This window comes from Mauremys reevesii, linkage group 9, assembly GCF_016161935.1.
Source record: "Mauremys reevesii isolate NIE-2019 linkage group 9, ASM1616193v1, whole genome shotgun sequence".
Taxonomy (NCBI): Eukaryota; Metazoa; Chordata; order Testudines; family Geoemydidae; genus Mauremys; species Mauremys reevesii.
In genome coordinates, this window is record NC_052631.1 from 32,685,453 (window position 1) to 32,700,837 (window position 15,385).

The 15,385-nt window shown below is 40.9% G+C and overlaps 1 protein-coding gene across 3 annotated transcripts in view; it reads left to right on the forward strand.

Moving 5' to 3' along the window:
* Positions 1-15,385, forward strand: part of DNER (delta/notch like EGF repeat containing) — a 269,472-nt gene that overhangs the window by 163,824 nt on the left and 90,263 nt on the right. For all 3 annotated transcript variants that reach the window (XM_039486808.1, XM_039486809.1, XM_039486810.1), the window contains exon 5: positions 11,781-11,926. In XM_039486808.1, coding sequence (XP_039342742.1) covers positions 11,781-11,926 — 146 coding nt within the window. The remainder of the gene's footprint in view (positions 1-11,780; positions 11,927-15,385) is intronic.

A 15,385-nucleotide genomic window follows, 5' to 3' on the forward strand; every position in this document is an offset into this window, starting at 1 on the left:
GGAGATAGCGGAATCCAGCTGCGCAGCAAGCCAGGACCTGTTTTTGACTCCACCGCAGTCCAGCCAGTCCTGCCAGTCAAGCGCAGGAATCTCAGGTAAGTGTGTAGATAAATTTTCAATTAGAGGGATGGCACCCCCAAAGTAGCAGGACATATTTTTTGACTTTTCATTCATTTACTTGTGCTAGAAGAGGTAGTGCTACTACCAAGAGAGGTAGAGTTGCTATCTACTTTTTGTTCCCCTCTAGAGGGAGGCATGCAGAGCAGATTTTTTTTATGTGCATAGAGGCGTCCTTTGAATCCTGCTGAGAGATCTTCATGAAATTTTCATGGAGGTACTCTGCAATTGTCTGCTGAAGGTTTCTAGGGAGGGCTGCCTTCTTTCTTCCTCCACACCACTCAGCTATAATTTCAGCAGGCGCCATTGCAGTACACAGGCTAGCAGCACAAGGGTCTGAGCGTCTTCGGGACGCTAGCAGCAACTATGTTCTCTCTGCCTTTGAGACACTCAGGAGTGAGATACCAACTAAAGCATCACAACCTATGAAAAATGGTGCCAATATTCAGTGCCGTTGCCCTGCGCTACTAGAATCATGCAGCTGAGCAATTTACTCTTCATTTCCCCAACTCCCAGAGAGCCATACTCACCCTGGCTGCTGGTGTGTTGGGCACCATGCACAAGCAATCCCAAGTGAGGTGAGAATGTAGGGGAGTGAGTTCAGCATCTTGTTTCACTTTCAGTAGCGAATATGCTCACAATGGTACCTCTGAGTGTTTCATCTTCAGCTGCAGCCATTGCTACCTTCAGGGTCTCCTTCTCCATGCCTGAGCCAGATAAGGAGAAAGGAGAGGATTCAGGATCACATGTGCAGTGAAATCCTGCAAGCCAGTGCTGCATATTGGACTGTAAGCACAGGGCGTGGAAGATGAACGTTGTGGAAAGAGAAGGAAGAGAAGTGGAGAAGGAAAGAGTGGAAAGGAGAAAAAGGCCAGGAATCCCAGCAGGAAAAGGAGGGAGGTGCACCAGGGCATAATGCGGCTTCCCAGGCAGCAAACACAGATGCTGCAGACTCTGATGGATCTGCAGGTTCAATGATTTCAGGCTCGCCTCCCTCTGCAGTCCATAGAGAACTCAATATATCGATCTCCCTATACGTGCCTCACAATCCATGTGGCATCAGGTCCTGCTGCACTACCAAGCCATGGAAGGCGTATGTGGCTGAAATGGACATGAATGTTCTTTCCCCTTCATAGGTTCAGTTCTCTTAATTTATTAAGTTTTTAATGTATTTGTTTTAAAATTGCACAGAGCTTTTTGTTTGGAACATAATTAATCTGTGCCACTCCCGCACATGACCTGTTCTGTCCTTCCGATATATTTTGTACTCCGGAATGATTGTGTCCCGTTGATTGTCCTCGCTACACCAGGTTTCCACAGTTGACCTGTGGAACTCTTTGCCTGAGGAGGTTGTGAAGGCTAGGACTATAAAAGGGTTTAAAAGAGAACTAGATAAATTCATAGAGGTTAAGTCCATTAATGGCCATTAGCCAGGATGGGTAAGGAATGGTGTCCCTAGTCTCTGTTTGTCAGAGGGTGGAGATGGATGGCAGGAGAGAGATCACTTGATCATTGCCTGTTAGGTTCACTCCCTCTGGGGCACCTGGCATTGGTCACTGTCAGCAGACAGGATACTGGGCTGGATGGACCTTTGGTCTGACCCAGTATGGCCGTTCTTATCTGTATCAGTTCACCACATATATTCAGCAGTTCTGAAAGCAACAGATTACCTGTTATTGCACAATAATCCTGATACTTGTCACACAACTCATAGGATCAGTCACAAACAAAATTAATAGGTTCATTGACAATGTTATATTCATAGATGTACAGCAATCACCACACAATTTATGTAAGGCCACAAAAGAGCAGGGCCCGGCAGAGCACACTACAATAGATATTACTCTGGCTCACTGTTAAAATGGTCTTTCAAAGCCTCCCTGAACCTTATAGATCCACTCTGAGCTCTTCTCATAGCCCTTGTGTCTTGCAGTTCAGATTCAGCAGACTGTTGCTCCACCTCTGCCCTCCACACCGGTAAACAATACAGGTTGTCATTTTGCACCTGCTGAACCAGTAGTTGAATCATTCATTAATGCTGTCAGTCAGACCAGCGTGTGGCTTCATGAGCCAGGGGAGCAAGGGGTAGGCTGGATCCCCCAGGATCACTATTGGTATTTCAGCATTGCCAATGGTAATCTCCTGGTCAGGGAAGAGAGTCCCTGCTTGTAGCTTTCTGAACAGTCCTGTGTTCTTAAAGATGTGAGTATCATGCACCTTCCCTGACCAGCCCACATTAATGTCGGTGAAGCATCCCTGGTGATCCACCAGTGCTTGCATAACCATAGAAAAGTAGCCCTTTCTTTGATGTACTCAGCGGCAAAGTGGTCTGATGCTGAAATAGGGACATGCATGCCATCTATTGTTCTACCACAGTTCAGGATATATCCTGCATATTGCCCAGAGTCACAGTCCTGCAAAGCAGGAGGTGATTAATGGTTTTGCATGACTACAGCCCCTACAGTGGAATTCCTGACTCCAAATTGATTTCTGACTCACCGGGAGCAATCTGGCATTGCAAATTTCCACAGTGCAATCACCACTTGCTTCTCCACTGTTGGTGCCACTCTCATTTTGGTGTCCCTGCACGGGAGGACTGGGGTGAACTTGGCACACGGATCCAGGTATGTGACCTTGTGCATCTGAAAGTTCTGCAGTCACTGCTCATCATCCTAAACCTGCATTATGATCCAATCCCATCAGTCAGTGCTTGTTTCTTGGGCCCAGAAGCAGAACTCCATATCTGCAGCTACTCCGTGAATGCCACCAGCAAGCTCGAATTGGTTCTTGCTATTTCCCACAGCAATCTGTCCTTCAGGGAATTGTATTCTCCACTCATTTGGTTCTTTTTGTAGCTGTGCAAATACTCCAGGATCATGCACACTGTGCTTACAATGTTCATGATAAAAGTGTAGAACTGTGCAGGCTCCATGCTTCTGTCAGAGATGGCAGACATTGAAGAGGGCTGCGTGGGTTTGTGGGATTTTGAAAAAAGGTGCAAAGATTATGGGAAACAGATAACATGATGGGATGGAGACAGTTGCCAACTGAGAAGTTGACTCCATGCTCCCAGTAGCTCCTGCTTAACTTTTTGTGGCCCGATCACGCACTTCCAAAACTTCCCAAAAGAGAGTGCACTGGATGGTGTCGAGTTGCACAGTGGGATGCCTACCCATGGTGCACTGCACTCTGAATTGATGCAAGCACTTCTGGTGAGTATACACACCGCCGACACTAGGAGCCAAGTATACACAAGCACAAACGATGTACTGAGTATGGTGTCCGTATGCTGATGTAACTGTTGTGATGTTCAGGGTCATGAATGACAATATCAGATACACTTGGAGGGCCCAAGCATCATGTGTAGGTTCACCAGAGAAACAAATGGTGAAAAGACCCTGGTGCATGATGCAGAACAGAATCTCAGTTTTGAGCTTTGTAAATTAGTGCTTTAGTGGAGGAGATTGAGGGTAATTGTATTTCAATCTTAAAATTACTAATTTTGTTCCAGCACTGTATGAACAGGCATGGCTGGAGAAAAATGTATTTCTGTGTTGGATGCACTGTAGCACGGAAATAGTGAGAGCGCATTTCTGCACTCACTAAGCACAATAGCCAAAGCAGCGTGCATGCAGCGAGCCCGTCTGTTACCCCCATCGATACAACCAGCTACGCTCCCAGTAATGCACAGTAATAGTGACCTTGCACATTACCTTAGTCAGCCACCTTCCTGTACTTGCCAGACAGCTTTGGTAATGTCATCTTCTCTCCTTCATTGGCTGGTCCAGTTCAGATTCTGTAGCTATTCTCAAAAGTCACCTATGCTGTGGCTGAGAGATCCCACATTCAGCATCTTGAAATGGGAAAGTAGTTGTCTGTCAGTTGCCAGAGACTGTGTTTGAGTTCTTCACCTGATGGTATTGTGCCGTCATGTTTTCTCCCACTTCACTGGCTGCTACTATCCACAAGGTAATAAGAGACTCACTGACACACTTTCTGATTGGTTTGTGTGGCAAAGTTCCTCCTCTCCTCTAGTAGGTCCTGCGCTTATTGGCAGATTTTTTCCCCTCAGTGGTTTTCCCCTTGGATGAAACCCATAGTCTGGATCAACTACTCCTATGTCTGATTAGGAGTAGCGGGGTTAGGGGGGAACCCGGGCCCGCCCTCTACTCCAGCCCAGGGCCCTGTGAATTGCAGCAGTCTCTATAGTGCTACTTGTAACCGCTGCTTGACCGCTACAGCTCCCTGGGCTACTTCCCCATAGCCTCCTTCAAACACCTTCTTTATCCTCACCACAGGATCCTCCTGGTGTCTGATGCTGCTTGATTGTATGGTGTTTTCCTCAATCCTCCAGTAGTACCCCCTCTCAGTTCTTAGTTCCTTGTGTCTCTTGCTCCCAGCTCCTCATGCACACTTCTTTCCTCTGACTCCTCCTCCCTAGACTGGAGTGAGCTCCCCTTTTTATACCAGGTGCCTTGATTAGCCTGTCCTGATTGGCTGCAGGTGCTCCAATCAATGTAGCTCTCTCCGGTGCCTTCTAGAAAGTTCTTAATTGGCCCCAGGTGCCTTGATTAGCCTGGAGCAACTGCCATTTTGGTTCCCATGGTACTAGGGATTTGCTTAGCCTGGAGCTAACATACCTGCTCCTCAGTACTTTCCTGTAGCCATCCGGCCTTGCTCCATCACATATGCTAAATTCAAAACAGCTTGGATACCTAACTTGTGCCAGACAACAGCAAGTAAAGCCTTGCACTGTTCCTCAGACCCAAAGTACTCCCTTGCCTTTGTCATAGTAGAGATTATGATCTGTTATCAACGTTATGAAAGCAAAGGAAGACAGTCGTTTTGTGGTTTGTGGCTTCCAGGTGATGTAGCCAGAGTAGCCCTCTACAGTATTTTATACACAGGGGCCGAATCTCCACAGGGCAAGTATATATAGTGGCACCCTCTGACTGCACTGATTTATGGAAGATGGAAGGACTAGCTGTACTGGTTATAGTGGTGTGGTTCACAGTTTCTGATTTACATAACAAAATTAGTTGCAAGACCCAAGCTATGTGCCTAACTGGTCTGGAGGAGAATTGTTGTTTTTTGACTTTCCTACTTTTTTGTTCCTCGACTTTCTTGAAGTGAGAGAAGTAGAAGCTCCTAGGCTGAAGGATGCAAAACAGCAATGATGGGAATGAGATCTAGTATATCTTACCATGTATGGTTCCAGTGAAATCATACAGATATTTTTTCATTATCAACTGATTATGTGTAAGCTTGAAAGATTCTTTCCTTTAAAATAAATGCAGAGTTCTTCCATTTCAGATTCTGATTTATAAGATTTTCAAATTGTTCATACACACTGGTGTAAATAGTTCAGCCCTGACTTCTTCCCCTGAAATTACTTTGACATCATTACATTTTAACTGGGCCTTGGAAAGACTGCAAAGTTAAATTGAACAAAATTACCTATCATTATAAGCAGCTATATTATTTTTCTCGAGGCTTGAGATCAAGGGAGCTGTAAACATGTCTGAAATTATCCTCCTACCTGGAAATTAAAGTAGAGCTTAGATATGCTCTTGTTCAATCAGAGCTATTGGATGTGAAGCAGAAAGTAATTCATTTATGTTATACAGGAGATCAGACTAGATTCTCACAATGGTCCCCTCTGGCCTTAAAATCTATTAATCTTGTATACCTAAATATAAATACTGTAAGGTAGAAAATAAATAGTCTTGTTTTATCTTCACAATCTTTGGAAATTGGCTGTGATAATTAGGAATTATAAGAAAAAATGTGGCACTCCAGTGAGAGAAATGATTTCTTCAGCAGTTTGCCAAGGGCTTTTGTTGCCAAAATAGTAATGAGACTCAAAGTACAAAGGAGGCTGATTTTAAATTCCTTTAGGGAACTGTCCTGAAGAGTGTGTAACAATCTGTTTCAGACAAGCAAATAAACTCTAGATACTTCCAAACATGCACATATAATTACATAACTAGGACTATCAAATTCTATTGTAAGAGGAAGTGAGTTTTGGCTGCATCTTTATACTGATGGGTAATATATGATGTCGATTAGGTCCAGAACAGTTTGGCAGTTTTCAGAAAAGATCAGCAGCATACCACTTTAGTAGTCAAACCAGACATTAGAGATATATCTAGTAAATTTTTCATCTAGACTATTGGAATATTGGCTAATTGATTATGGTTGAATCTAAGTGGATTAAATTTATGTTGGACAAGAAAACATTTTCTGTGCTCTTTCCCCTCACCCTCCGGTTTGCAGCATGGAAATTAAGGTATAGATCATTACAAATTAGAAACACTAATTATCCACATTATACAGTAAAATTGTAAAATGAAATGGAAAAGTCTCCATTAATATTTGCTACAGCAATCATAGAATTACTAACATACCTAGAAGCTAAGGAGTGCTTAATAAAAGCTCTGGAAATAGCTTTCTTTCAGCATCCAAGCAACAAGATCCCTGTTTTATTGAGTACTGTACTCATTATAACTTTTATATTGTCCTAAATTTTCTTCTGATCAAATAAAGCACTCAGTCTCCAGTACATAGCACAAGCAGCTAGGCTGTGAAGTGAGGAGTTCCTTTGGAGCTAAAGGAAAGGTATCCTTCACTGCCTCAAGCTGTAGCTTAGCAACAGAGCTGCTCCACATCCATTGAACTAAGCTTAGAGCTAGAGTAGCTTCCACGGTACCTATGCCTCCCCTAGGCAGAGAGAATGTCCAGTGGATCTGTTGGTACACTCACAATGGTGCTCATCATCTTCATGCAGGAGGTTCCCAGAGAACTGGACTTTTAAGGTTTACATGTCCCCTGTGTGAGTTCCCAAGATCTCGCTCATCCTATGCAATTGATTTGTACAGGTTCCACATCAGGCAGGGACCTTTGGAAGAGAGGCAGAATTTACCACATAGTAGAAAAAATTATTGGAAAAAACATTATGAAACACTAAGAAAAATGCAGTTATATTCCCTAAATTATTTTGTGAAGGGTAAGAATAGAATTGTGTTCTTTGTATTCAATATTTTTTACTCTACTAATAATAAAACTGTTCATTAGAATTTTTTATTTTAAATTAAAAACCTTTAATCTCTGTTTCTTTTCAGGCAGGGGTGGGGATTTGGGGAAGGGATTGGAATAGGGGCAGGGAGGGGGCAGAGTTAGGGTGGGGACTTTGGGGAAGGGGTTGGAATGCGGGCTGGGAAAAGGTGGGGCAGGGATGGGGCCTCATGGAAAGGGTGGAATCGGGGGAGGGGGGGCTTTTGTACCTTTATATGAAAAGAGGTCAGTGATGCGGCCCTCAGGCCAATGTACTAGTCCTCATGTGGCCCTCGTGGTGATTTGAGTTTGAGACCCCTGTTATAAATAGAAAAGCACCAGGTTTAAGATGGATTCCAGTACCTGGTGACATGGTCACATGTCCTGTGAGACCCCCCAAGCCTTCATTCTTCCTGGCCTGACTCACAGGAAGGCTTGCAAGTAAACGGAGCCATTTACAACCATTTGTCCTACTTGATGGGAGCCATCAAGATTCCAAACCACCATTAATGGCCCACACTTTGCATAATTACAATAGACCCTCAGAGTTATATTTCAGATTTCTAGTTTCAGATACAAGAATGATACATTTATACAAATAGGATGACCACACGCAGTAGATTACAAGCTTTGTAATGATATCTTACAAGAGACTTTTTGCATGAAGCATATTCCGGTTACATCATGTTCACACTCATTAGCATATTTTCATAAAATCATATAGAGTGCAACATCACATAGGTCAAGTGCATGTTCAGGAGAGGGATCCATATAGACAGTATTAGTATTCATGTGTTAATAATGCAGAAATACCAGCATTTAAAAAAAAACATCCTAGGTTAAGTCTGAAAAGAAGATACTAAAGGATTTCCTTGGGGCAAGGGAAGGGCATTTCCTATGCAAATCCAGAGAAATTTTAGATGATATAAATATGAATATCTTAATTCTCCAAGCCTCAAAATAGGGCAGTTCAGCTAAACCTCTAGAATCTGTAGAGGCTCCCTTCCTCTGCTAGCAAATTTCTCCTCCATCCTTTCAGGTGCCCTCCCCTTTACCTGCAGTTGTCTTCTGCAAAGAGAGAGACAATAGCCTGCAAATTGTCCTGTCCCTTCCTCCTTACTGAATGGAAGCAGCAGCAGCAGCAGACCCGTTGCCTCTGTGACATATTAAGGAGGCATCTCCTGTCTTTTCTCCATTGAGGGTCCCCCAGTTGTGTCTCCTGCAAGTTGGGAGGGTTCACCTGAAGAAATGGAGGAAAATAAACTTGTTCCAAAAGGGTCTTATAAATGTATTTACCTGTGAAAGTGCACTTCAGATTTTCTGCCAAACACTTTGGAAGCTTTTCAAAGTGTTTTTACCAGGTTTGTAGATTGATGATGGAGTGAATGCTGAATGAGGTTTTCAAATATCCCTCGATCAGCAACGCCTTTCCACCTAAAAACAAAGTCATGCTGCCATTTCCATTCCTGTGTTATAGCTTGTTTTCAACTAGTACCAATATATGCCATTGCCCAGAGTTTTCTCAACCTGAAACTATGCTATTATGTTCCTATCTCCAGGCAGTGCCAGGAAATAAATCAATGGGGTCCACAGCTCCTCCATCTGATAAATGATCAGTACGAATGAGAGTGCTTTCACCCCAAAATCTTTCACCCTCTCCTGCACATGCACTTGACATACAATGTCAGAGCTCTTTACATAGCAGCGCCCAGTGTGGTTGTGTGGATGCTCCCTCATGTATCCAAATGTTTGGACCTAGGGCATCTAAAGCACACATCTAAAATAGCAATAGTCCAGAGCAACCCAGATATAGTTACCCAAAGTCTGAGATGGTGTTGAGTGATCAGCAGCAGGTTTGTGGGGGCCAGCCTTCCTCCTAGCCTCTAGGGAGTTGGATGTCAGCCTCCTAGCTCATAGAAAAGCTCTTCAGACTTCTCCAAATTACACACACTGACTGATCTTTTTATAGGTTGCTCAAAACAAAGCTAATAACTCATAGTAACCCTTTGCAAACTAATAGTTTTCCTAACATCAGCAAGCAACTCCTAGTCATAATATCAGCAAAAACTCATAATCAGGAACACACAAATCCAAGGTCAGCTATCCACACTTTCGCCCATTCTCATGATTCTTCCAATTTTATTTTCCATCCTTATCAGCAAAACTGCAGCTGCAGCTATTTCCTGTGCTTATACAAAGCTCAAGTTATTTCTAACAGTGTGGTGTTCTCGCTTCCAGTTAATGGTGGCTGAGTGCACAAAATGGCTGTGATATTGTCAAATCAATTTATTTCATAACAATGCCTTACAGATACACACCTGGGTTTTTAATATGCAACAGAAGGAGAATTGTATTAAAAGGAGAGAAATGTATATGGAACGGTATGTTTTAGCTGGAAAATTAGAACCAGAAGATTGCACAGTTTGTTGCTTCTATAGGCTGAGCTCATTTCGCAGACCTGGGGCTTCTTTATACCTCCATTGCACAAGCTGCCTGTGTGCCATCCTCCCTGCAATCAATAGGTTCAGTCTAGTGATGCCTAGAACAGTCCCCGAAGTTTTGGAATTGATTGGATTTGGTGTTCAAAAGTCTATTTCAGGGATCCCTCATGCCGGGGCCTTTGTGTGCCTCATTTTCCCCTCCACCCTGTAACAAAATAGGAAATAGCTGTATTGTATTTATGACTATTGTGCATTCCTCTCTGTTTGTGATGGGTTACATACTGTGAGGTGAGATCAAAAGGAGGTGTTGGAGAAATCAAGCAGGAAAGACAAAATTATGACCTAGGTAAGGAGCATCCCAGCAAACACTCAAACACAATAGGTAGGTTACTTGCTGTAAAGAGGCTGCCTGCCTGGTGCCAACAAGATTATACAGCTGTTTTCTCCAGGCTGAGACCAGAGATCAGAAGACACTGGTCAGTTAAAGATTTGCTGCTGCCAAAAGGGTAGGAAAGGAGAGGAAAGGTTGTCAGCAGACTGAGGCTGACACCCAGGCTGATTGAGACGTGGAAAGAGGGTCTGTGGGGATAAAAACTAACTCTCAAACTCAGAAGGGTAGTCTGGAATAGGCTGGACCTACCTGAGATATTTATAGAGAAGTTAAGATCCCTGTAGGACTCTATTGTTTTAACCCATTTGCTATGCATGTGGTGCACACTTTGGCAAATAAATACTACTTTGTTCTGAAAAAGCTGTTTCTTTGTCACTGCAAACTTATTCTGCCATAGTCTCCTGGAGAAAATGAGTGTACAGGTGCCAAAACCAGTTTGGCCTTTCAGATTAACGTGATTGGTAAATAGGAGGGCTGCAAGACAGAGATCAGTCTGTGTGGTAGGACTGTGGTGTTCTACCCAGAGTGAGGTGTAGGAAGCTAGAGCCTGTCACCTGAGGGGTGCACTTAGAAAGGGCCAAAAGCGCAGCTCGCTCTCTAACCATGACACTCCCCATTCATTCCATCCTCTCATACAAGGGGCTCTATACAAACCCATTCTGCCCTCTGCCAGGGATTCTGTGTGCCCCCATTCATCTCATACCTTCACTTTCCCAATTGTTGTTTTCCATTTTTTCTTTCTCTTTCAGGGTGTCAGTATTTTGAACTGTATTGGGAGGGTGAATAGAGCTGATATGGAGGCACTGTTATTATGAAAGGTGTTAATGGCTGCCATCAACTATTTGATCTGTAGATAATTGCAGAGTACTTGAAGGTTCTCGTCCTGCTGACCAGATGGTGGGGACAACTTGGGTCTCCATTTCTCCCTTCCAGTTTTTTCGATTTTCAGCAAAATCAATAGGTTCAGTCTAGTGATGCCTAGAACAGTCCCCGAAGTTTTGGAATTGATTGGATTTGGTGTTCAAAAGTTCTCATGTTACACTGAAGAAGAGTAATGCCTTAAAGTAGAGGGTAAAGCTGTGCAGCTTTGATCTAAAATGCTACTAGGAAACATTTGAGTTGTTACTGATTCATTGAAATTTATGTTGTGTTGTTTCAATGATGTGCTTGTTAACTCTGTTCAAACTAAATTTTCCATGCTACAGATTGATTATTTAAGTTAATTTTTAACCTAATTTGTTCACTTTGTTGGCTTTGCTTTCATGTTACCATTAAAAACTGAGACAAAATCAAGGAAAACTAGGCTTTTATTTCATCACTTTAGCCTACTCTCCTAAGCTATTGTAGTTGTCTGTTATATATTTTATGGTACTTAAACTAAAATATAGTTTTATCAGAAACAAGGCAAATTGAAGATCAACTTTAAGGGCCAGGTTTAGTACTTTTTATGTAAGGCCATATTAAGCAAATTATTCATTCATTCTTTGAGGTGAAATGGGAGTTTTGCCAGAGGAGGGAGTGCTGAATGACACTCTAATGCTGCATCTTGACTCTGGAATGTCTTCCATTTGTCAGTCAACTTGATCAGTAACGTGGACAAATTCAACCCTAACTTAAATCCCATGTAAGCTTTCAGTGGGGTTTCATGAGAAGTGAATGAGGGTGAAATTTGAACAATAGTTTCTTTGTATTCAATATTTTTTACTTTACTAATAATAACTGTTCATTAGAATTTTTTATTTTAAATTAAAAACCTTTTAATCTCTGTTTCTTTTCAGGTTTTGTGAATGATTCAGTTACTAAATGCATTGTGGCTTTACGCTTAACTGTGGTAGTAAAAGTCAGCACGTGCATGCCTGTGGGAAGCCACTCAGATGACTTTCAGTGTTTGGGAAAAGGAAAATGTATCACAAAACCATCTGAGGTAAGGTGAAACATTATCAAAAACCTTATTTAAAGAGTAAAGATTAAATGGGGTAGGACAAATACATAGCTAATATGTTTAGACTAGTATTTCAGTACTAATTCCACTGTGTGTGCGTGCGTGCATGCATGTCTATATGTTTCAAAAGCTGGTAAAGGTTACTAAGTAATAACAGTGTACTTGTCTGTCACGTCATTTACAAAACTGAAGATCTGAAAAGCAAAGAAATAATTAATTAAAGATGAGAGGAATCAAACACTGCCCAGATAACAAAAAATTATTCTTATCAAGTATAAAGTAATTTTATATTTCATCACAACAAAACCAACTTAACTTTCACCATCAAGGAATGCTTTTCTTCACTAGTGATCTCAAAATATAAACACACCCCCTTTTGAAACAAAAGCATTAATTGATATATGTTCACATGAATGATCTCCTTAGTGTTGTATTGGCAATTGCTTAAATATTTAGGTAAAAGATCAGTAGAATGGGTACACAGCTTCCCCCGAGGACTATAGCCTGTCTTGAGAGTAGAAAGAGGAGGGAAAGCAGAGGCTTCACTGAAGAGAGCTGAGTTGCAATAAGCGGTGAACCCAAATCTTCATGTGAATCTGCAGACCTGTGCAATCCGGTTTGTGCAGTCCACGCAGCTCTGTTGTTTTTAAGGTTTTATGTAATCTTATGCCGTCCTCACCATGTATGTTAGTCTGTGTAATGACTTATTCAGAAATTTAAAAATGGTGCCACTGATTCATCTAAGCATAACCATATATGAGCTTGGGTAGAAACAAGGCAGAGCTATTTGAGTAATGTTGAAAATCAAAAAGATACACTAGAATTGGAAAACATACCGTGAAGGGTAACAAAAATGATTAGGGTTATGGAACAGCTTCATATGAGGAGAAATTTAAAAGACTGGGACTGTTCAGCTTGGAAAAGAGACACCGAAGAGGGATATGATAGAGGTCTATAAAATCATGACTGGTGTGGAGAAAGTGAATAAGGAAGTGTTATTTACCCCATCACATAACACAAGAACCAGGGATCACCCAATCAAACAAATAGGCAGCATGTTTAAAAAAATCTATAACAGTATTTCTTCACACAATGCATAGTCAACCTGTAGAACTCATTGCCAAGGGATGTTGTGAAGGCCAAAAGTACAACTGGACTCAAAAAATAATTAGATAAGTTCATGGAGGATAGGTCCATCACTGGTTGTTAGCCATGATTGTCAGGGATGCAATTCAATGCTCTGGGTGTCCCTAAGCCTCTGACTGCTGCATACTGGGACTAGATGACTAGGGATGGATCACTAGTTAATTGCCCTGTTCTGTTCATTACCGCTGAAGTCTCTAGCATTGGCCACTGTCGGAAGACACAGGATACTGAGCTAGATGGACCATTGGTCTGACCCACTATGGCCATGCTGATGTTTTTATGTTATATTGTTCTTCCTTACTGTACCTGATTACTGTTGACTTCACTTCTCTTTCCCTTTGACAATACTATATTGAAGGACTATAGTAGAGATCATAGGAATTTCATTGATCACTTTGTGGTCTGATAGTTCCTCTAGACAAAATAACATGCAAAGGAAAGAATAATAACACTTTCTGCTAAATTCTGTTGTTGGGGTGTCATTTTTACCAGTCTAGTCTGTGTTTCTTTGAATTAGGCCACATATTCTCCATTAGTCTATATGGAAAATGTCTTGTGTATATATACGTTTTTTAACAACAAACATTTTAGAGCACAGTAAAAACCTAGATTAACTGTGAATATTTAATATTCACTTGGGAGATAAAAGTAGTGGTGGCTGTTGAGCAAATATTAACATCTGTTAGCCTTCTGTGCACAGAAAAGTTGGCACGTTTGGGGAATTAAATAATAGCTCAGCTGCTAGCATTTACTAATTTAAACTCAAAACAAAAGCACATTACATTGACAGAAAATTATAGTTTGAACTGCAATGATAATAATTGAACTGCTAAAATATATATATATCCATGACAGTAGTAACATCTGGAAGAATGGAACAGCTCCTTCAGACTTGAACAATAAAGTTTTTAAAATACTTGAGATAATATACACACAATTACTACAAGACCATTTTAGAAATAAATGCTACTTTCCAGTTTAGGGCCTTACTGTAGTGGTTGTCCCTTCAAGTACACATGTTTCCTATTTTTTAAACTAGTTTAATTTTTTAATTTATTTCCTTCTAAATTTAAAATTTTTCTTTCAGAACTACAGCTTTCTAAATCACGTAAGCTTCTTACATAATAATACATTAAAAACTTAGTAGGAGACATCATAATGTGAATATGTGCCCATTCTTTATTTAGTAAGAAGAATTATTTAATTTAGTATGGATAATTTTATTTGTTTAGTTTAATTGCATTTATTAACACTCCTAAAGCACGGGTTCAAAAATTTTGAAACTTTATAAGAGTAGTTCAACCAAAAATCATGTGGAAGATAAAGCATATGAACTAGAATGTTCACTAAAAAGGAGGAAGGCAGTATACTTCTCCCTTTCCTCTTTCTCCCTGTTTATTTTCCCATCTTCTCTCTCTTTTCTCCATCTGTTAATATGTTACGTTATATTACATAGACCTAAAGATCTACATTGACTGTTGTATCTGATTGCTTTGGAAGAAGTGATGATCTGTTGATGTATTCTGTGTTTCATTCATGGAGATGTGTGCATTATAATTTGCAATGAACCTATTTATATAAATCTTTGACCTGTACTATTTTACAAAAAAAATAAAAAAGAAACAAAATTGGTTCAGTGCTATCAAATAGGGTCTGTCAACCCTCAACTTCAAACCCCATTCAATACCCACCACTCCACCTTCAAATCTTTGGAAAACCAAATGCCCAATATAAGTCTTGATGCAAGCTCTGGCAGTCATTAAATTCAGGCCTTGGCAGACCAAAGGAGAAGTATTTTCCAGGGGTGAAGAAACCTCACTGAGAATGCCCAATCAGTAGGTCCCATTCATGTAATCATTACTAGCCTTTATTGTTGTAGTGGCATAGAACCACATAAAGAATCAATCTATAGAGAGAGCAAGGCATCACCATTTAAAGTTTTATAGGTTAAAACTCAGAACATGGGCATTATTTTTGCCAACAATGGCCTTTTTCATTGAAAAATTTCAAAGCTCAGTTTTTTTGACAAGCTCTGTAGATGGTAGAAAAATGACATATTTTTCACGAAAATAATGAAAAAAGGATAATTTTTTTGTCAGAACATTTCAGATTTCAAACCTTTTTTTTGCAGCTCTAAAAATGAATGCATTAAACCTCAGTCAGAAATCATTTGATATCAGTGCCAATCACACAGAACAGATGTAACATTCTGCCTATGATAAACATGGCCAAATAGCCAGGCAGATGTATCCTGAAATTTTAGAATGGTCTTAAGGTATGTCACCCCATTTAGAG